The sequence below is a fragment of the Pleurodeles waltl genome, chromosome 10 (assembly GCF_031143425.1).
Source record: "Pleurodeles waltl isolate 20211129_DDA chromosome 10, aPleWal1.hap1.20221129, whole genome shotgun sequence".
NCBI lineage: Eukaryota > Metazoa > Chordata > Amphibia > Caudata > Salamandridae > Pleurodeles > Pleurodeles waltl.
The window spans coordinates 13047721-13071056 of NC_090449.1; the positions used below are offsets into that span (position 1 = coordinate 13047721).

At 48.1% G+C, this 23336-nt stretch overlaps 1 protein-coding gene across 13 annotated transcripts in view; it reads left to right on the plus strand.

Annotated features, from left to right (window-relative positions):
- Positions 1-23336, plus strand: part of ATP2B3 (ATPase plasma membrane Ca2+ transporting 3) — a 536302-nt gene that overhangs the window by 348697 nt on the left and 164269 nt on the right. For all 13 annotated transcript variants that reach the window (XM_069209397.1, XM_069209399.1, XM_069209393.1 and 10 more), the window contains 3 exons: positions 4336-4533; positions 13958-14215; positions 17858-17983. In XM_069209397.1, the coding sequence (XP_069065498.1) occupies positions 4336-4533; positions 13958-14215; positions 17858-17983 (582 nt within the window). The remainder of the gene's footprint in view (positions 1-4335; positions 4534-13957; positions 14216-17857; positions 17984-23336) is intronic.

Genomic DNA, 23336 nt, shown 5'->3' on the forward strand with positions numbered 1-23336 from the left:
AACAGCAAGACAGCAGTCCTTTGGAGAAAGCAGACAGGTGAGTCCTTTGAGCAGCCAGGCAGTTCTTCTTGGCAGGATGTAGTTTCTGGTTCAGGTTTCTTCTCCAGCAAGTGTCTGATGAGGTAGGGCAGAGGCCCTGTTTTATACTAAGTTGTGCCTTTGAAGTGGGGGTGATTTCAAAGAGTCTCTAAGAAATGCACCAAGTTCCCTTTCAGCTCAATCCTGTCTGCCAGAGTCCCAGTAGGGGGTGTGGCAGTCCTTTGTGTGAGGGCAGGCCCTCCACCCTCCCAGCCCAGGAAGACCCATTCAAAATGCAGATGTATGCAAGTGAGGCTGAGTACCCTGTGTTTGGGGTGTGTCTGAGTGAATGCACAAGGAGCTGTCAACTAAACCTAGCCAGACGTGGATTGAAGGGCACAACAAGTTTTTAGTGCAAAGAAATGCTCACTTTCTAAAAGTGGCATTTCTAGAATAGTAATATTAAATCCGACTTCACCAGTCAGCAGGATTTTATATTACCATTCTGGCCATACTAAATATGACCTTCCTGCTCCTTTCAGATCAGCAGCTGCCACTTCAACAGTGTATGAGGGCAGCCCCAATGTTAGCCTATGAAGGGAGCAGGCCTCACAGTAGTGTAAAAACGAATTTAGGAGTTTTACACTACCAGGACATATAACTACACAGGTACATGTCCTGCCTTTTACCTACACAGCACCCTGCTCTAGGGGTTACCTAGGGCACACCTTAGGGATGACTTATATGTAGAAAAAGGGGAGTTCTAGGCTTGGCAAGTACTTTTAAATGCCAAGTCGAAGTGGCAGTGAAACTGCACACACAGGCCTTGCAATGGCAGGCCTGAGACAAGGTTAAGGGGCTACTGAGGTGGGTGGCACAACCAGTGCTGCAGGCCCACTAGTAGCATTTAATCTACATGCCCTAGGCACATGTAGTGCACTCTACTAGGGACTTACAGGTAAATTAAATAGTCAATCATGGATAAACCAATCAATAGTACAATTTACACAGAGAGCATATGCACTTTAGCACTGGTTAGCAGTGGTAAAGTGCTCAGAGGTCAAAAGCCAACAACAACAGGTCAGAAAAAAATAGGAGGAAGGAGGCAAAAAGTTTGGGGATGTCCCTGTCAAAAAAGCCAGGTCCAACAGGAATCTTTTGTTTCTTGTGGTCAGGGACGCAAGTTGGGTTGCTTGAGAAATTACAACCATTTTATAAAGTTGAAATCTGGTGCTCTACCAAAAGTAGCCAAGGTCAGGAGTGTACCGTTACTACTGAGAGAAAGCATGAGGACTGAATTGGACAGACTGATTAATGCTGGAATTATACAAGAGGTGGAGGCCACAGATTGGTTGTCTCCCGTTGTTATGGCACATAAACCCAATGGTGAGTCAAGACTATGTGTAGACTTGAGAGAACTTAATAAGGTGATGATTGTAGATCACTATCCACTTACAAAAATATCCGAAATGTTAAGCTCTTTTAATGGAGCAAAGCATTTCTCTTCTCTAGATCTAGCTTCAGCCTATCATCAAATCAATTTGTACCCACATTCCCAGGAATTAACTACATTTGTAACACCCTTTGGTACCTTCAAATTCCTGAAAATGCTCTTTGGCTTAATTTCAGCTGCATCAGTATTCCAGAGAGTAATGGAAAGTGTACTTCGGGGAATTGATGGAGTAAAAATATATCAGGGAGATGTCTTCATTGTTGGAACACATGATAAAGAACATGATGATTGTCAAGGCTGTGTTATGCTGGCTTGACTTTGAAAGCTGAAAAATGTAAATTTTGTGTTCAAGACATTTAATATTTAGGTCATGTAGTGAGTGCTTCTGGAATCAAGCCAAGATCTGATCTAGTCAGCACAATTTGCAATCTTAAAACTACACAGAGGAAGGAAGAACTGATGAAATTCTTGGGCATGACAGATTTGTGCAATAAGTTTATTCCCAATTTAGCTGAAAAAACTTCATGTATGAGAGTTATTGCAGAAAGGGAAATAATTTGTGTGGAGCATAAAATATAAGGGGGAACTTGTTCTGGTAAAACAGTGTCTCAAAACAGCCCTCAATCTAGGAAGTTTTGATCCAGTAGATGAGTTGTGAATATTGACAGATGCAAGCTCAAAAAGGGTTGGGGTGTTTCTGATGCAGAAGAAGGATGGCAAAGAAAGGACTGTGTTATTTATATCTAGAGCATTGAAAGGAGCAGAGTTTAATTACTCAGTAGTAGAGAAAGAGACCCTTGCAGTATTCTGGGTCAAGCCTAAGCTAAGAAAAGTTCTCTGGGGGAAGGGTTTTATAATTAAAGCAGTTGACAGACCTCTTAGAGGAATTTTCAGAAAGAAAGGAATAGATTTTGTCTCTCACAGAATACGTAAGTGAGTAGTAGAACTACAAGGATTTAACTTTGAGGTGTCATATTTGCCAGGTACTGACAATATTTTGCCAGATTGTTTGTTAAGAATGGGTGATATAGAAAGGGAAGAATCAGAGGAAGGACATTGGTTCGGTGGAGAGGTCTTAGAAAAAGAAGTTAATGTGTGCTTGATATCAGAGGGGATAGTTTATGAGATATTGGAGAGATAACTTAATGAGTGATCATATTTTGCAAAATGTGATTACAATGGTTTCTACAGAATGGTGTGAGAAATACAAATGTAATGATGATCTAAAGGGATTTTGGCAAATCAAAGATGAATTATCAGTTATTGATGGTGTGCTCCTGAGAGGTAGTAATTTAGTTTCCCCAGTCTGTGTGCATAGGTAGTTATTAGATAATGCTCATGCAAGTCACATGGGGATAATCAAAACCAAAGAAAGGGTGAGAGAAGGATATTGGTGGCCTGCAATGGACATGACTATTGAAATAGTGAGGAACTGTGTAAAGTGCTCACGCCTTGATAAAGGGTTGAAATGCTGGACACAGCCAATGTTGTTGAGGTAACAAGCAAGGGGTCCCTGGTCTGACATTGCTATAGATATTATATGTCCTGTGAAAATGAATTCTTACGATTGTTATGTTTTTGGTGTGTGTGGACATGTTTTCACACTGGCCAGAAGTCAAGATTGTGGGTTCAGTGGAGTCAGAGGTGAACATTGAATTCTTGGAAGATATATTTGGGAGGAAAGGCTTTCCTGCATCCTTGCTTTCAGATAAAGGAGTGCAATTCACATCAATGGTAGTAGAAGAATTTCTGATAGAAAGAGGGGTGAAACATAAGAAGGCTGCACTCTATCATCCTGAAAGTAATGGTGTAGTAGAAAGGTTCATCAAAGTTTTGAAAGAAACTTTGCAACAGGCTCTGATGTCAGGTAGTAATTGGGAAATAGTCATAAAGAAAAAAGTACAAGAGTACCGTTTCACACCACATTCATCAACTGGAGTATCTCCCTTTCAGTTGTTCGAAGGAAGGAGGGCAAACATAGAGGTAATACCTTTGTGGTGTCAGAAAAACTAATGATGGTTAACAATCAAATTGGAGAGGCAAAGGATTGGAGAGAAAAGGAAAGAGAGAAGATGGTGCAAAGGGAGAGGAGGTATATGTGAGAAGATCTGCTAAGGATACATTGGTGCATGTAGGGGACTGGGTCAAAATGAAATCGCCCAGGAAGTGTTGTGGTCTCTCTTAATACACTCAGCCCTTCAAAGTAATCACGTTTTTTTAAAATGCCATAAAAACGAGTGACCACAGGATTTGGAATCTGAATAGAGTAGCAAAGTAGGTCCCGTTGTCTGAAGAGGGGTGGATGAGTGAGTTTTCACAGAATGATGAACACTTGGGAGACATGGGGGTCTTTAGTCCTCACTGAGTGAGAAAAGCTCCTCTTCCTTTGCAAGACTGTGTAAAGTAGCTGCATAAGTTTACAGATGCATATGTTTACAATGAAACTGAGTAAAGTAGTTGCATAAGTTTGCAGTAGAATTATTGTTGTGTTTAGGTGTAATTTCTTTGTTGTGAAAGTTGCTTATGTTCCCATTGTTTCAAATGTAGATTTGAGATTATGTTATTGGGTGAGGGAGGTGTTGTGGTGTCTAGTAACTAAGGGGTGATGTAATGTTCTGAAATGTCGGGTTGTGTCCAGGGTGGAATTTGTAGAGAGTTGTTAGAGGACAGTTGCTGTGATGCAAAAGGTGGGTGGGGTCTCTTATTGATTTGTCCTTATAAACATATATAACTACCAATTACTTGGAGATTTATCTTCGATGCTACACTCTCTCTGACTCTCATGCTGACCTCCGTCTCTGTCTCTCTCGAAAACTCTTGTGCTGACCTCTCTCTCTGTCTCCCTCTGTATCTCCTCCCCTTAGGTCTTTCAGAGAACCTGGCCGACTTCGAGAAGAGGAAACAGATCTATGGCATGAACTTCATCCCACCAAAGAAGGCCAAAACCTTTCTTCAGTTAGTCTGGGAGGCTCTGCAAGACGTCACCCTCATCATCCTGGAGATAGCGGCCATCATATCCCTGGGCCTGTCCTTCTATGCACCACCGGGAGAGGAGAGCGAAGGTGAGTGCACACTCAGAGCATCATCATCATCACCACCACCAGAAGAGGAGAGCGAAGGTGAGTGTGTGCTCAGATCATCACCCTCATCATCCTGGAGACAGCGGCCATCATATCCCTGGGCCTGTCCTTCTATGCACCACCGGGAGAAGAGAGCGAAGGTGAGTGCACACTCAGAGCATCATCATCACCAGGAGAGAAAAGTGAAGGTGAGTGTGTGCTCAGATCATCACCCTCATCATCCTGGAGATAGCGGCCATCATATCCCTGGGCCTGTCCTTCTATGCACCACCGGGAGAGGAGAGCGAAGGTGAGTGCACACTCAGAGCATCATCATCATCACCACCACCAGGAGAGGAGAGTGAAGGTGAGTGCACACTCAGAGCATCATCATCATCACCACCACCAGGAGAAGAGAGTGAAGTTCAGGATGTGCTCAGAGCATCACCATCATCAACACTGAGAGAGGAGAGTGAAGGTGAGTGCACACTCAGGATATCCTCATCATCACACTGGGAGAGGAGAGCGAAGGTGAGTGCACGCTCAGGACATCCTCATCATCACACTTGGAGAGGAGAGCGAAGGTGAGTGCACGCTCAAGCCATCACCACCATCATGATATGGTTCCTTTAGCTAAATGCAGCATGCAGTGCAGAGAGTGAAGGTGAGTGCACACTCAGGACATCATCGTCATCACACTGGGAGAGGAGAGTGAAGATGAGTGCACACTCAGCTGTGCTTGTCCCACATGCAAGATGATGGAAAGCAAGAGTTTACATCTTCCAAAGAGCCCCAAAGGCCACCCATGTACAGAATGACACTTGCAGGCACATAAATGACCTTGGGGCTGAACACAGGTACCTCAAACTGTAATTTTTAAGGGTATCCTCATGACTAGCATTAATCAGTTAACTGTGCTTTGTTTCATAAACATACTCACATTTTAAGGTGTGTGTGATGTGATGCACACTCCATGTGTTCCGCTCTCATCCCAATAAAATCATGCAAACATGCTGGTTCCGTGCTCACTCCACAGCTAGTGGAATCATCAGTCACACACCACAGCCCCAAGCTCACTCTACACCCACTGGAACAATCAATCAAACACCACAGCTTCACGTAAAATGAAGCGCTACGAAAACCATCAAGCACACACCACAGCTTCCCTCTTACTGTACAATGTTTGAAACAATCAATCACATGCCACAGCTCTAAGCTCCCTTTACAACTCCAGGAACCATCAATCACACACCGCAGCTTTAAGCTCACTTTACAACTCCAGGAACCATCAATCACACACCGCAGCTCCAAGCTCACTTCACAACTCCAGGGACCATCAATCACACACCGCAGCTCCAAGCTCAGTTCACAACTCCAGGGACCATCAATCACACACCGCAGCTCCAGGCTCACTTCACAACTTCAGGGACCATCAATCACACACCGCAGCTCCAAGCTCACTTCACAACTCCAGGGACCATCAATCACACACCACAGCTCCAAGCTCACTTTACAGTCTCTAGTGCAATCAATCAAACACCACAGCTCCAAGCATACTGTACTACCATTAGAACCATCAAGCACACACCACAGCTCCATGTGTACTGTACAACGCTTGACACAATCAATCACACGCCACAGCTCTAAGCTCCCTTTACAACTCCAGGAACCATCAATCACACACCGCAGCTCCAAGCTCACTTTACAACTCCAGGAACCATCAATCACACACCGCAGCTCCAAGCTCACTTCACAACTCCAGGGACCATCAATCACACACCGCAGCTCCAAGCTCAGTTCACAACTCCAGGGACCATCAATCACACACCGCAGCTCCAGGCTCACTTCACAACTTCAGGAACCATCAATCACACACCGCAGCTCCAGGCTCACTTCACAACTTCAGGGACCATCAATGACACACCGCTGCTCCAAGCTCACTTTACAGTCTCTAGTGCAATCAATCAAACACCACAGCTCCAAGCATACTGTACTACCATTAGAACCATCAAGCACACACCACAGCTCCATGTGTACTGTACAACGCTTGACACAATCAATCACACCACAGCTCCCGAGCTCCCTTTACAGCCACTGGAACCATCATCACACAGCACACCTCCAAGCTCACTGAACAAAGCCTGACACCATCAATCACACACCACAGCTCTAAGTTCACTCCACAACTCCAGGAACCATCATTCACACACCACAGCTCCAAGCTCACTCTACAGTCTCTGGTGCAATCAAATACGAAAGCTCCAAGCTTACTGTACTACCACTAGAACCATCAAGCACACACCACAGCTCCTTGTTTACTGTACAACTCTCGAAACAATCAATCGCGCACCACAACTCCTGAGCTCCCCTTACCACCACTGGAACCATCAATCACACACTGGAGCTCCGAGCTCACTCTACAATCACTGGAACCATCAGTCAGACTGCACAGCTCCAAGCTCACTGAAGAGAGACTGAAACCAACAATCACACACCACAGCTCCATATTTACTCTACAACTCAAGGAACCACCAATCACAAACAGCAGTGCCAAGCTCACTCTACTGCCACTGGAGCAATCAGTTATGCACTCCAGCTTCAAGTCAACTGCACTGCCACTAGAACCATCTAGCACACCCCACAGCGGCATGATTTCTGTACAACAATGGAAACAATCAATCCCACACCACAGTTCTGAGCTCCCTTTTCAACCATCGGAACCATCAATCACACACTGCAGTTCCAACTTTACTCTACAATCACATACTGCAGCTCAAACCTTACTCTAGAACACCTGGCATCACCAATCACAAACTGCAGCTCCAAACTCACTCTACAAGCCCTGGAACAATCAATTAAACACCACAGCTTCAAGTTTACTGTACTACCACTGGAGACATCACACACACACCACAGCTCCATGTTTACTTTTCAACGCTTCAAACAATCAGTAACACTCCACAGCTTCATGCTCACTGTACAACCAGTGAAATCATCAATCACACACAGCAGCTCCAAGTTTATTCTACAACACCTGGAACCATCAATCACACACCGCAGCTCTGAGCTCACTGTGTAACAGTAGAATCATCAATTACACACCACAGCTTCAAGTTCACTGTACACCTGCAACCATCAAACACACACTACAGCTCCAAGCTCGCTTTCCCATCCCTGGAACCATCAATCACACACTTCAGATCCTGCTTCATTCTACTACCCCTGGAACCGTCAATCACATACTGCAGCTCCAACCTTACTCTAGAACACTTGGTACCATCAATCACAAAATGCAGCTCCAAGCGCACTCTACAACCCCTTGAATAATCAGTTACGCAGCACTGCTTCAAGTATACTGTACTACTACTAGAACCATCAAGCACACAGCACAGCTCCGCATTTACTCTCCAATGTTTGAAAACTTCATTCTCCACAGCTCCATGCTTACTGTACAACCAGTGGAATCGTCAATCACACACGGCAGCTCCAAGTTCACTCTACAACACCTGGAACCATCAATCACACACAGCAGCTCCATGCTCACTGTGCAACAGTAGAATCATCAATTACACACCGCAGCTTCTGATGTGGTGTTAGTGACATTGTCAGTGTCTTAGAGGTACAGGCAGGAATTCAGAAGTGCTGTCAGGGTGTTAGACGTACTGTCATGGTGATCGTAATGCGGCTCCTGTTGGAGTTAATAATGGTGAGCTGCGGTGTCACGAGATCAGTCTGAAAAAGCAGGAACTGGAAGCCACATGCAAGTAGCAGGCTAGGTCTCCAGGCGCCTACTTAATGCAGGCCGCAGTGCAACGGCTCAGTGGACAGGCACAACAGGTGCACCACTGGTGCACCAAAGCAAGCCTGTCTGTGACTGGACCGCACCCAGCGCCCCGATCCCCTGGCCGTCCCTCCCCCCCATAGATACACAATCGCAGAGCTATACACTCTTGACCCCAGATCCCACAACAAACACTGTCACTGCGCTGACCCGCGCTCCTCATTAGGACCCTTTACCTGCACCCACTGCCATTTCACCGGCCACAACACACACACACCAGCCCACCGACCAGCCCCACCCAGAGCACACCACAGACACCACCTGAACAAAAACACCAACTCCCATGGGCCCTTCTCAACAGAAGCTCAGTATGCAAGCCTTCCACTGAATTATGGGACCTCATCGCCACCCTCGCACCCGACATCCTTTTCTTCACCGAGACCTGGCTCAACCCCACATCTGCCTCAGACATTGTCACTGCGATCCTGACGGATATAAAATCACTCATCAGGACCACACCAACAGGTGGGGAGAAGGAACAGCCATCATCCACAGAGACCATACAGTGCACCACCGACAACACCATCACCCCCCTGGAACATCTCAACTTCAAACTCCACACAGGCAACAAAACAACCTTCAGTGGCCCCCTTCCATACTGACCCCCAGGCCTGTGCGCCAGCTTCTGCAACACCATTGCAGACTTTATTGCACCCCTAGCCTAAGACTCCGAGGACTGCATCTTCCTTTGCAACCTAAATTTCCACATAGATGACCCCAACAAAAACAACACTGCATACCTCCTCGAAAGGATGAGCAACCTCAGATTGACCCAAATCATCCACGACCCTACAAACACTGCAGGACACACACTGGACCTCATTTTCACCCCCAGCAACCGTGTCAAATACCGCCATGTAACAGAACTCACATGGACCGATCACTCCATCATCCAATTCAGCATCTCCAGCCCCCATACCTCTACCCCATGATGACCATTGCTCCCCATCAGAGGTGGAAGAAAATCTCAGAGGCCAACTGGGCAGATGCCCTCAACACCTCCACCCCCACTACCACCACAAACCTCGAACGGGGAGTGAAAAACTTCAACACCTGGATCACACATTGCACTGACAGAATCGTCCCCATCAAGAGCAACATCCAGTGAAAATCCTCCAAAAAGGCCAGCTGGTGGACCCAAGAACTCTGAACAGCGAAACGAGACCGCAAACAGCTGGCGAGGGGACGGCGCGCCTGCAAGGTCACCTCCGACAGAGAAAACTTCAAGACCCCCCTCAACCTCTACCTCCGCCTGCTGAGGGCAACAAGGAAGACAGACCTTGCCTCATGATTCGAAACAAGCACCAACAACACCAAGGAACTTTTCAACATTGTGAAGGAATCTTTCAACCCGGCTGCCAGCAAAAACACCACACCCTCACATGAGCTGTGTGACAACCTCGCCCACTGCTTCCACAACAAGACCACAACCATATACAGAAACTTCAAAACCCAACCACACCTAGGGACTTCCTCGATAGATACACCACCATCATAACTAACACAAACCACACACTGACCACCCGGAACATCCTCTCCACCCAGGACATCACCTCCAACATGAAATCCATCCACTCAGGAGCTCCCACAGACCCATGCCCGCACAACATCTTCAACCTTGGAAACCAGAAGATCAGCCAGGAACTCACCACCCTGCTCAACACACTGCAACATTTCCCCACACCTGGAAACACGCCAAAGTCAGACCATTATTCAAAAAACCCTCTGCCGACCCCAGCAAACTCAAAAACTACTGGCCAATCTCTCTGCTCCCATTCCCCCAGAAGGTACTGGAAAAGATCAGCAATCACAGCATTGAAACTGCCCTGATCGGAGCCACTGACGACATCCGAACCCTCCTCGACCGAGGACAAACAGCAGCTTTGATCCTCCTTGACCTCTCGACAGCCTTCGACAACGTATCCCACCACATGCTGATCGAAAGACTCCACCACATCGGCTTCCAAAGGGACTTGTGCAGATGGATCATCTCCTTCCTCACTGTAAGAACCCAGAAGATCAACATAATTTCCTATGCAGACGATACCCAAGTCATCCTCTCACTCGCCGACGACCCCTCCACCGCCTGAACCAGCTTCCACAGATGCATGACAAGCATCGCTGATTGGATGAAGGACAACTGCTTTCAGTTAAACACAGACAAGACCAAAGTACTGATCTTTGGCAACAGCAGCAAAACATGGAACAACTCCTGGTAACCATCATACCTAGGACCCACTCCCTCCAACCACGCCAGAAACCTCAGAATCATAATTGACAACAAACTCACCATAAAATCACAGATCAACACTGCCCCTCCGCCTGCTTTCTCACTTTGCACATGCTATGTAAGATCTTCAATTGGCTACCGCTACACATGAGATGCAACTTGAGCCTTGACACAAGCCCTCATCACCAGCCAACCCGACTATGGCAACGCCCTCTATGTAGGAATCACCGCACACCTCCTATAGAGATTTCAGACCATACAGAACACTTCAGCCAGAGTCATCCTTGACCTTTCTTGATGAACCCACATTACACTCCACCTCAAGCAACTCCACTGGCTCCCTGTACAGAAGATATGCTAATTCAAGCTGCTGACTCAAACACGCAAGGCTCTACACAACCAAGGACCCGCATTCACTAACCACCACATGAACATCCACCAACCGTCGAGAAGACTGCACTCTGCCTCCCTTCCACTTACCCATACTCCCCACATCTACCGGAGCAGAAGTGGAGGACGCTTCTTCTCTCACGTTGTAGCAAAACCTGGTACACCCTCCCCATGCACCTCCGGGCCAGCACCTCACTTCGGGATTTCCAATGGGCCCTCAAGCCTTAGCTGTTTGAGTAAGCCTACGGGACCTGCAAGCGCCTGGAAACCCCGAGGGTGATTAGCCACACTTTATAAACCCTGATTGATTGATTGATAATACATCGAACAGAATATCCGATCCGCCAACCTCTAATTCAGGCTCTAAATCTTTTTGCACATTTTGCGGAATCTATCTCATACTGTGTGTGCAGCAGTAATACAGTTTTAAAATAATGACTTACATATTTGCAGTGGTTTCCATTGCTGGCTGTAGCACTACAAATATATGTCACTGTTCTCCACTGCACCAACCAGGATTCACTTCTGTGGCTCAAACACACAGACCGGACAGCTTTAAACAACTGAGATTTCGTACCCTAAAATAATGCATTTTTTCATTTATAGTGTGTCCTGTATATTCACTATGCAATTACCTGGAGGTGAAATATGAACGGCCAACTTCTATGACTCCGCCCCATTGCACTCAGGATGACAGTTCCCACACTTTTTTAATGCTGTTCACAAAGAGAACAGCTGTAGATGGCCCCCTGACCCTCTCTTCTGTAAGCAGTGGCCTCTACCTGGCTGCTTGAGGTACGCCAGTCAAGACCTTGGTGGCAGACACTAAGGGTCTTAGTTAGATATTGGCACATGGGTTACTTTGTCACAACGAAGATGGATATCCTGTTTGCCAAAATCTAAATCCCAGAGGACCTTCACGCTTGTGGCTGGATCTTCGCAATTGGTAAGTGCGGTACGGAGGTCCTGCCCCGAGGGAGGAGGCCTTTGTGAATCAGGCTCTAACATTTTGAGACAGGCCACGGCTGCTCTTGCCACTTCCTCATTCACTACAATTCTTATAATTATGGACAAAAAGCATCTATAAGGGACAGCAAATGGCCAAAACAGTTCACTCTGAAATAACAGATGTGTAATCACCCTAATTACTTTCTCAACACACATCTTCACATCGGCATCTCCCCATCAGCAGCAAAAAAAAAAGCTTTCTGCAGCGGTTTGAGCTTCCCACTGGAATCTGGTAGCCAATCGAAATGGTCCAAGCATGGACTCACTTTCAATCTGTCAGAATAAGGCCATGTGATTGGACCTTTCTTATGCCACTGACAGCCAATCAGAGAAGGCCAAATTTTGAACTGTCCCTGAATCACACAGGCAGGTGATTTCAAAGGGGTCTGAGAACTTATTAAATTACCTCCTGGAACTTTTCCTCCTTTTGAGGCTGTTTTATGAAGATGAGCATCACACGAAAATGATGGATTTGAGATGTGATTCACATCCACGTACCATGGACTGAAAAAATATATTGCTCAGAAATTACTCATTCTCTCAACAGGGTAATTAGGAGGGCGCCTGACTAGCACTGGAAATGTTTCAGAAATGTGCTCACCAACTGACAGTCCTGCCTGGGCCGCATGACGTGGCCACTGTCTCCATATTCCAAGTGGATTGGAAATGATTTCCAAAAGAGGGCAGCCTTTCCTTCCCTGACAACATTTTAGAGCAGGAAAGTGGACGATTTTTAAAAATTCAAAATTGGAGGAATGGATTTTCCACATTGGCTGCTATGGAAGCTGAGACATTTTCAAGCACGAGACAGCTAACATTAAAGTCTTTTGGGGCTTAAAAAATAGGGGTCTCCCGTATGAAACAGGTGTATTGGCATGTTTGCATTTCTGCACCATAGAGCCATCCAGTGCTGCATTTGTAAAGTATTAATTTCTAGGGCCCTCATCGGTAAGCCACTGCCATGTGCACCACCCGCTACCCCTGCCAGCGCTCCTAATGACAGTAGCAAACCAACTACTAACCTTCACATGACAATACAGATTAGTGAAGGCCTCCAAAGCTGTAAGAATGGCTTGGGTGGCAGCTATTAATCATTTTTAATGTATATTGAATTAATAAACAACTGATGTTGTGTTTGTCTCAAAATTAAACAAACAGCACCACCATGTGGCAGACTGTCATAAGTACTGGTGTTGACAATTTTGTACCCGGCCCGAACACCAGGAAACCACTGGCTCAAATTAAGCACTACTGCCATCCCCAGATCTCTTTTAGTAGAGGGCGTTTCGAAAGATAATTCTGTGCAACATTAAAGCACGAAGGTGTTTTCCTTGAAACTCCTAATCCCTTACATCTTTGTAAACTGTTTCTTCTGTAACTCCTTTCAGTTTTCCAGGTTTTTGGTCCCTAGTAAAACATAAAGGTTTTGATGCATGTCTCCAAAAATGATAATATTGTACATTAACATAGCGCAAACAATGTAAAAAACCTGCTTTTTTATCTTAAATAATTTGAGATACAGTTGTACGGTTCAATGTCACTCCTTAGATTCAAGCAAACTCTCAAAATAAACTGAGAACTGATATATTATCAGTAGAGCTCCTTTCCTTGCAATTGTGTAGGCTCCTGGACATTGACTAGAGCATGTGTTGTAGAAGTCTGCACGTGCCATCTCTCAAAGCATGATTGCATCAATCAAAGACACATATACCTAAAGAAAAGTCTGGCCCTCACCTGTCAATCACCAGTGAGATATAGTTGACATCCATTAAAAAAACTTAAGATCCAGCATTGGCCAATGCGGCCACCCAACAAAAACCATCAATCTGTCTTAGACTCTGAGCATTTTGGGTTTTGCATGGACACATCAAACGTAACAGTCGGCGCACATCTGTAGAACACCACACAACCTCCTGGTTTTCTCAACATTTTTCTTGCCCCAACCTTTTGTTTTACAGGCTGCGGGAAAGTGTCTGGAGGAGCAGAAGACGATGGGGAGGCTGAGGCTGGCTGGATCGAGGGGGCCGCCATCTTGCTCTCAGTCATCTGCGTGGTGCTGGTGACGGCCTTCAACGACTGGAGCAAGGAGAAGCAGTTCCGCGGTCTCCAGAGCCGCATCGAGCAGGAGCAGCGCTTCTCCGTCATCCGCAACGCGCAGGCCTTGCAGGTCCCCGTGGCAGAGCTCATCGTGGGAGACATCGCCCAAATTAAATATGGTGAGCATGGGGAAAGGGTATTTCAGCCTGGCAGCATGGTCGTGGAAGAGTTAACATGGGGACAGGATCTGTGAACCTGGCAACTTGGACTTGAAGAGGTTTGCAAGGGGACAGGGTCTGTGAACCTGGCAACTTGGACTTGAAGAGGTTTGCAAGGGGACAGGGTCTGTGCACCTGGCAACTTGGACTTGAAGAGGTTTGCAAGGGGACAGGGTCTGTGGGCCTGACAACTTGCACTTGAAGAGGTTTGCAAGGGGACAGGGTCTGTGGGCCTGACAACTTGCACTTGAAGAGGTTTGCAAGGGGACAGGGTCTGTGGGCCTGACAACTTGCACTTGAAGAGGTTTGCAAGGGGACAGGGTCTGTGGGCCTGACAACTTGCACTTGGAGAGGTTTGCAAGGAGACAGGGTCTGTGAAAATGGCAACTTGGACTTGGAGAGGTTTGCAAGGGGACATGGTCTGTGAACCTGGAAACTTGTACTTGAAGAGATTTGCAAGCAAAGGGGTATGTGAACCTGGCAACTTGGACTGAGAGAGGTTTGCAAGGGGACAGGGTCTGTGAACCTGGCCACATTGACCTTGAAGGGTTTACCAAGGAAAGTGGTCTGTGAACCCTGCAGCATAAATCTGAAAGGGTTTGCAAGAGGGTTGGATCAGTGGCCCTAGCAACATGGACCTGGCGGGGTTCGAAGGGGACGGTGTCTGTGACCATAGCAACATGGACCTGGACAGGGTTCCAAGGGGACGGGGCTCTGAACCTGACAACACACCCTTAGAATGGTTTGCAAGAGGACCAGGTCTGTGATCCCCGATATGTGAAGGAAGTCCCAGCAGCCACATAGATGGTCAGCACTCCCTGCCCTGCCTAAATTTCATTCTCCTCTTCTGGTTGTCTCATATGCCATAGTTTCTATATTTCACATTTTGGGTTTCAAAAATAAACGAAAAACATTTATTTCTACTCACAACAAACAAAGCTTTTGTTGTTGCCAATGCATACATAACTTCTGGGATCAGGCCTATCTCTGACAAGTTGTTGGTCATCTCTTCCCTGCCAGTGGTAGACTAGGGAGCCGCAAACGTTCTCCCATTGGGATCTAATCCCCCTGACCAAGGTCTCAGACCTAGAGCAATATCCCCAGCTACTGGCCAAGAGTCTCCTCACACCTGGGCCACAGCTGGTCAGTGCAGAGGTCCCTAATTACTGGAGCCTTTGACATTCCCCTCTCTCCCTATAGGTTAGTCTCCCTCTTATGTTGAATTCTTCAAGTTTTTTATAATATCGGGGGCAAACACTTTTCAGCTCTACTCAAGAGATTTCTGAAATGTTTTCATGGCTCATCAATTATATATTTATGAAAAGATCTGGTTTGCACATTTTCAACCCAGTTATTTTCCTGCATGTGTTGTTCTTGAGAGTTGCTCATGGGTACGACATTTTGTTTCCATACAGGGTGCTTAGTTCCAATTCATAGCATACCATTCGCTGGCTTCATTGTCACTCTCATTTGCTTGCCCCTCCTTGGTCAGCGCAGGCTGACTTGACTTCCTGGTGTTGTGTTTGCTCCTCCCCTAGAGCATAGCCCAAGCACTCCTCTCAGTGTCCTTCCACTGCTTAGGCTTTAGGAGCTATTTTTTTCTTCTTGTGGAAGCACTCCATCTTTTTTGCTCTGTCCGTCATGTTGCCTGTCCCCTTCTGTTCTCCACTATCTTCGATGTTGCTTGCACCTTCCCACCCTCCTCTAGCTGTCCCTCATGTTGAGTGCAACACCCACCCACCTCCCCACCCCGACCTCCCTTTCGCATTGTGTTGCTTTCCCTGCCCCTCCAGCATTGTGTTGCGTGCCCGTCTCCCTCCTGTGTTGTGTTAAATGCTCAGCACTCTTGCGCTGTGTTGCTTATCCTGTCAATCCTACCTCCTTCCCGCCCTGTGTTGCTTGGCCCATCCCACCTGCATTGTGTTGCTTGCCCCACCTCTCCCACCCAAAAAACGCTATGATGTGATCAGCGCTGGCCCCGTCATAGCGCTTATTGTTTCTAACGTTCAGCCGTGCTGCTGCACAACATGACTGAAAGAGATTGACAAAGCCAGTAGTTCTTTCATAGGTGACATCTACGGGCTTTGTCAATGTTTGTCTTTTCTTTTTTTACAAGTTGTTTAGTACGTTTTTTTGTCGTCTTTCAGTCAGCGCTTGTAGTCCCCATTTTGCTCTTGAGTTCTATTCTTGCGGCTCCTTCTTTGTCCACTGAGTTGAAAACCACTTCAAGGTCAACACAGCTTTCGGGGCTGGGAGAACTTTTTGCCTGTAGAAAGTAAATATTTCCTTCGATTACTTTCAGAATTGGGGAGATGCATGTTGTAGAATGCACTAGCCACAATGCTAAGTTTACTATTATGACTGTTTATATGTCTATATTTTAGATTTGTTTATGTTCATATTTGCTTTTTCAGTTACATTTACATCTTAGTTGTGTTGATCTTGATATCTGTGATCACCCAGTGCTTAATTTATAAAAAGAATGAGTGCTGATGGCCAAAGCTCTGCTCTGGCGGAGCTGTTAAAAATCAGCAGGCCGAATACCAAGGCTGTGTAGTCTTGATTCCACCTCAGGCCTCTTTCATCCACCACCAGACACTCTCTGCCCCTTCATCTCACTCTTGCAGTCTCCTGCTTTCTCCCTTTGTGCAGGCTTCTCTGTTGGTCTCCTTGCCGTCTTTTCGCTTTTTGTGTTTTTCCCTCTCTTGCTCACGGGCAATATCTGCTGCACAAAATTAAGGTCCACAAAAATGACACCAGAAACCACCAGCTCAAATTAAGCACTGGGTTAATGTTAAGGACTTTGGGCCATATGTACGAAAGCTTTTTCCCATAGACACAGAATGGGTAAAATCCTTTGGTACATCTGGCCCTTTGTTCATATTTTGGTTAATTCATGCTTAGGTTTGTGACCTTTAGATTTCTGATTGTGTTTGTCTTTGTGTTGACATGTTGTTGTTTATTTTTGTATTTATGATTATGAGTGTATACATTTTGGTTGTGTTTGTCTTTGTGTTGACATATTGTTGTTTTTTGTTTGTATTTATGATTATGTTTGTTTCAATTTTGGTTGTGTTTGTTTTTGTGGTGACATGTTGTTGTTTTTATGGTTGTATTTATGATTGTGTTTGTTTCCATTTTGGTTGTGGTCATGCTTAGGTTTATGGTGGGTTTACATTTGTATTTGGATTGCTGACTCTGTTTAAGTTTACATTTTAATTGTGATTATGTTTCCATTTATGATTAAGTTAATACTTATGTTTATGTTTAGATTTTGGTTGGATTGATGTTTACTTGTAAATGCACGTTTGTGATTTTGTGTATAATTGTGTTTATGTTTGTGTTTTAATTTACTTTTGCACAATAGATTGTTCATAAGTTGAATCTGAGTTACTCTTCTAAATGTTATGTGTAGCTGAGTACACGTTTAGTTACATGTCATTATCACACCAGAGCTCCTGAGTACCTACTAATGAATGGAGGCCGCTGCTCTTATTGCCTTCTTAGCGCTATAAAAATTAAAACATGTATACCTGGTGTTGCAGAGAGGTGGGCTCAGACTGGCTGTACCTGACTTTCCATCTCCTCTAATGTCCCTGCCAGGCGACTTGCTGCCCGCTGATGGTGTTCTGATCCAGGGGAACGACTTGAAGATTGATGAGAGCTCGTTGACCGGGGAGTCTGACCATGTGCGCAAATCAGTGGAGAAGGACCCCATGCTGCTGTCAGGTGAGCGAGAGCAAGCACTGATATCCCTCACTGGTTGGGTCCCCAACCTGCTATCAGGTGAGAGCAAGCAGTGATATCCCTCACTGGCTGTGTCCCCATGCTGCTGTCAGTTGGCCAAGAGCAAGCAGTGATATCCCTCACTGGTTGGGTCCCCATGCTGCTGTCAGGTGAGCGAGAGCAAGCAGTGATATCCCTCACTAGTTGGGTCCCCATGCTGCTGTCAGGTGAGCGAGAGCAAGCACTGATATCCCTCACTGGTTGTGTCCCCATGCTGCTGTCAGTTGGCTGAGAGCAAGCACTGATATCCCTCACTAGTTGGGTCCCCATGCTGCTGTCAGGTGAGCGAGAGCAAGCAGTGATATCCCTCACCAGTTGGGTCCCCATGCTGCTGTCAGGTGAGAGCAAGCACTGATATCCCTCACTGGTTGGGTCCCCAACCTGCTATCAGGTGAGAGCAAGCAGTGATATCCCTCACTGGTTGGGTACCCATGCTGCTGTCAGGTGAGCGAGAGCAAGCAGTGATATCCCTCACTGGTTGGGTCCCCATGCTGCTGTCAGGTGAGCGAGAGCAAGCACTGATATCCCTCACTAGTTGTGTCCCCATGCTGCTGTCAGGTGAGCGAGAGCAAGCAGTGATATCCCTCACTGGTTGTGTCCCCATGCTGCTGTCAGGTGAGTGAGAGCAAGCAGATATCCCTCACCAGTTGGGTCCCCAACCTGATATCAGGTGAGCGAGAGCAAGCACTGATATCCCTCACTAGTTGTGTCCCCATGCTGCTGTCAGGTGAGCGAGAGCAAGCAGTGATATCCCTCACTGGTTGTGTCCCCATGCTGCTGTCAGGTGAGTGAGAGCAAGCAGATATCCCTCACCAGTTGGGTCCCCAACCTGATATCAGGTGAGGGCAAGGCGAGATATCACACAAAGGTTGGAACCCCAGTTGAGCGAGAGCAAGGTTTGATATCAATCACAAGGCCATTTAGATCCTTGTTGGTGGCCCAATACCTTAAGAGGTCACCAAAGGTCACCTTTCCCATACGCATTCTTAATATGATCTAACACGATTATGGACTTTTGCAGCTGAAGAGACTGGGATTACGTTGTGAATTTGGAAATTGGTTTGCCCTGAACAAGCAATGGTGGTTATTCATGAAACGTGTTGGCAAGGTTTAGAATACCATTGAATTAATATTAGGACTCTATCTAGAAAAAATGATGGGCTTGATTTAGATCTCAGTGGAGGGACTACTCAGTTACAACGTGATGGAAATCCCGTCCTCCGTATTACGATCTTCATAAGATATATTGGGATTGTAATATGGCGAATGGGATATCCGTCATGTTTGTGACGGAGAATGAATTCCCCTCCGCCAAGACCTAAATCAGCCAATAAATTTGACCTCATACCTTTGGCTTTGATTTGGTTCTTCATTAACAGGTCTGAGGCGCACTGGAAGAGCTGCGCTTGGGTCCCAGTACTGGAGCAGTAGGGGTGCAGCAGGTCAGGACTGGGGTGCATTGGCAGAGCTGTGCTTCGGCCCAGTACTGGAGCAGTAGGGGTGCTGCAGGTCAGGACTGAGGCGCACTGGATGAGCTGCACTTGGGTCCAAAGGCTGGAACAGTAGGGGGTGCGGCAGGTCAGGACTGAGGTGCATTGGAAGAGCTGTGCTTGGGTCCAAAGGCTGGAACAGTAGGGGGTGCGGCAGGTCAGGACTGAGGTGCATTGGAAGAGCTGTGCTTGGGTCCAAAGGCTGGAACAGTAGGGGGTGCTGCAGGTCAGGACTGAGGTGCATTGGAAGAGCTGTGCTTGGGTCCCAGTACTGGAGCACTAAGTGGTGCAGTAGGTCAGGACTGGGGTGCACTGGAAGAGCTGCCCTTGGGTCCAAGTACTGGAACACAAGGGGGTGCTGCAGGTCAGGACTGAGGTGCATTGGAAGAGATGTGCTTGCGTCCCAGTACCGGAACAGTAGGGGTGCAGCAGGTCAGGACTGAGTTGCATTGGAAGAGCTGTGTTTGGGTCCAGGTACTGGAGCTGTAGGGGGTGCTGCAGGTCAGAACTGAGGTGCAATGGAGGAGCTGTGGTTGAGTCCCACAACCAGAACAGGAGGGGTGCAGCAGGTCAGGACTGAGGTGCATTGGAAGAGCTGTGCTTGGGTCCAAGTACTGGAGTTGTAGGGGGTGCTGCAGGTCAGAACTGAGGTGCATTGGAAGAGCTGTGGTTGGGTCCCAGTACTGGAGCAGTAGGGGTGCAGCAGGTCAGGCCCGAGGTGCATTTGAAGAGCTGTACTTGGGTCCCAGTACTGGAGCAGTAGGGGAGCAGCAGATCAGGACTGAGGTGCATTGGAAGAGCTGTGCTTGGGTTCCAGTACTGGAGCAGTAGGGGAGCAGCAGGTCAGGACTGAGGTGCATTGGAAGAGTTGTGCTTGGGTCCAAGTATTGGAGCAGTAGGGGGTGCAACAGGTCAGGCCCAAGGTACATTGGAAGAGCTGTACTTGGGTCCGAGTACTGGAGCAGTAGAGGATGCTGCAGGTCAGGACTGAGGTGCATTAGTAGAGTTGTGCTTGGGTCCAAGTACTGGAGCAGTAGAGGATGCTGCAGGTCAGGACTGAGGTGCATTGGAAGAGCTGTGCTTGGGTCCCAGTACTGGAACAGCAGGGGGGCTGCAGGACTGAGGTGCTTTGGAAGAGCTGTGCTTTGGTTCAAGTACCGGAGCAATAGGGGTGCAACAGGTCAGGACTGAGGTGCACTGGCAGAGTTGTGTGGGTTCTAGTACTGAAACAGCAGGGGTGCAGCAGGTGAGGACTGATGTGCACTGGAAGAGCTGTACTTGGGTCCTAGTACTGGAGCAGTAGGGGTGCAGCAGGTCAGGACTGAGGTGCATCGGAAGAGCTGTGCTTGGGTCCCAGTACTGGAGCAGTAGGGGAGCAGCAGATCAGGACTGAGGTGCATTTGAAGAGCTGTGCTTGAGTCCCAGTACTGGAGCAATAGGGGGAGCAGCAGGTCAGGACTGTGATGCATTGGAAGAGCTGTGCTTGGGTTCAAGTACCCGAGCAGTAGGGGTGCAAACGTTCAGTACTGAGGTGCACTGGCAGAGCTGTGTGGGTTCTGGTACTGGAACAGCAGGGGGTGCAGCAGGTGAGGGCTGAGGTGCATTGGAAGAGCTTTGCTTGGGTCCCTGTTGGAGCAATAGGGGGAGCAGCAGGTCAGGACTGAGGTGCATGTGAAGAGCTCTGCTTGGGCCCCAGTACTAGAACAGCAAAGGGGTGCAGCAGGTCAAGACTGATGTGCATCGGGAGAGCTGCGCTTGGGTCCCTGTTGGAGCAATAGGGGGGAGCAGCCAGTCAGGACTGAGGTGCATTAGAAGAGCTGCGCTTGGGTCCCAGAACCGGAACAGGAGGCGACGCTGCAGGTCAGGGCTGAGGTGTATTGGAAGAGCTTTGCTTGAGTCCCAATACTGGAGCAGTAGGGGAGCAGCAGATCAGGACTGGGGTGCATTGGCACAGCTGTGCTTCGGTCCCAGTACTGGAGCAGTAGGGGTGCTGCAGGTCAGGACTGAGGCGCACTGGATGAGCTGCACTTGGGTCCAAAGGCTGGAACAGTAGGGGGTGCGGCAGGTCAGGACTGAGGTGCATTGGAAGAGCTGTGCTTGGGTCCAAAGGCTGGAACAGTAGGGGGTGCGGCAGGTCAGGACTGAGGTGCATTGGAAGAGCTGTGCTTGGGTCCAAAGGCTGGAACAGTAGGGGGTGCTGCAGGTCAGGACTGAGGTGCATTGGAAGAGCTGTGCTTGGGTCCCAGTACTGGAGCACTAAGTGGTGCAGTAGGTCAGGACTGGGGTGCACTGGAAGAGCTGCCCTTGGGTCCAAGTACTGGAACACAAGGGGGTGCTGCAGGTCAGGACTGAGGTGCATTGGAAGAGATGTGCTTGCGTCCCAGTACCGGAACAGTAGGGGTGCAGCAGGTCAGGACTGAGTTGCATTGGAAGAGCTGTGTTTGGGTCCAGGTACTGGAGCTGTAGGGGGTGCTGCAGGTCAGAACTGAGGTGCAATGGAGGAGCTGTGGTTGAGTCCCACAACCAGAACAGGAGGGGTGCAGCAGGTCAGGACTGAGGTGCATTGGAAGAGCAGTGCTTGGGTCCAAGTACTGGAGTTGTAGGGGGTGCTGCAGGTCAGAACTGAGGTGCATTGGAAGAGCTGTGGTTGGGTCCCAGTACTGGAGCAGTAGGGGTGCAGCAGGTCAGGCCCGAGGTGCATTTGAAGAGCTGTACTTGGGTCCCAGTACTGGAGCAGTAGGGGAGCAGCAGATCAGGACTGAGGTGCATTGGAAGAGCTGTGCTTGGGTTCCAGTACTGGAGCAGTAGGGGAGCAGCAGGTCAGGACTGAGGTGCATTGGAAGAGTTGTGCTTGGGTCCAAGTATTGGAGCAGTAGGGGGTGCAACAGGTCAGGCCCAAGGTACATTGGAAGAGCTGTACTTCGGTCCGAGTACTGGAGCAGTAGAGGATGCTGCAGGTCAGGACTGAGGTGCATTAGTAGAGTTGTGCTTGGGTCCAAGTACTGGAGCAGTAGAGGATGCTGCAGGTCAGGACTGAGGTGCATTGGAAGAGCTGTGCTTGGGTCCCAGTACTGGAACAGCAGGGGGGCTGCAGGACTGAGGTGCTTTGGAAGAGCTGTGCTTTGGTTCAAGTACCGGAGCAGTAGGGGTGCAACAGGTCAGGACTGAGGTGCACTGGCAGAGTTGTGTGTGTTCTGGTACTGAAACAGCAGGGGTGCAGCAGGTGAGGACTGAGGTGCACTGGAAGAGCTGTACTTGGGTCCTAGTACTGGAGCAGTAGGGGTGCAGCAGGTCAGGACTGAGGTGCATCGGAAGAGCTGTGCTTGGGTCCCAGTACTGGAGCAGTAGGGGAGCAGCAGATCAGGACTGAGGTGCATTTGAAGAGCTGTGCTTGAGTCCCAGTACTGGAGCAATAGGGGGAGCAGCAGGTCAGGACTGTGGTGCATTGGAAGAGCTGTGCTTGGGTTCAAGTACCCGAGCAGTAGGGGTGCAAACGTTCAGTACTGAGGTGCACTGGCAGAGCTGTGTAGGTTCTGGTACTGGAACAGCAGGGGGTGCAGCAGGTGAGGGCTGAGGTGCATTGGAAGAGCTTTGCTTGGGTCCCTGTTGGAGCAATAGGGGGGAGCAGCAGGTCAGGACTGAGGTGCATGTGAAGAGCTCTGCTTGGGCCCCAGTACTAGAACAGCAAAGGGGTGCAGCAGGTCAAGACTGAGGTGCATCGGGAGAGCTGCGCTTGGGTCCCTGTTGGAGCAATAGGGGGGAGCAGCCAGTCAGGACTGAGGCGCATTAGAAGAGCTGCGCTTGGG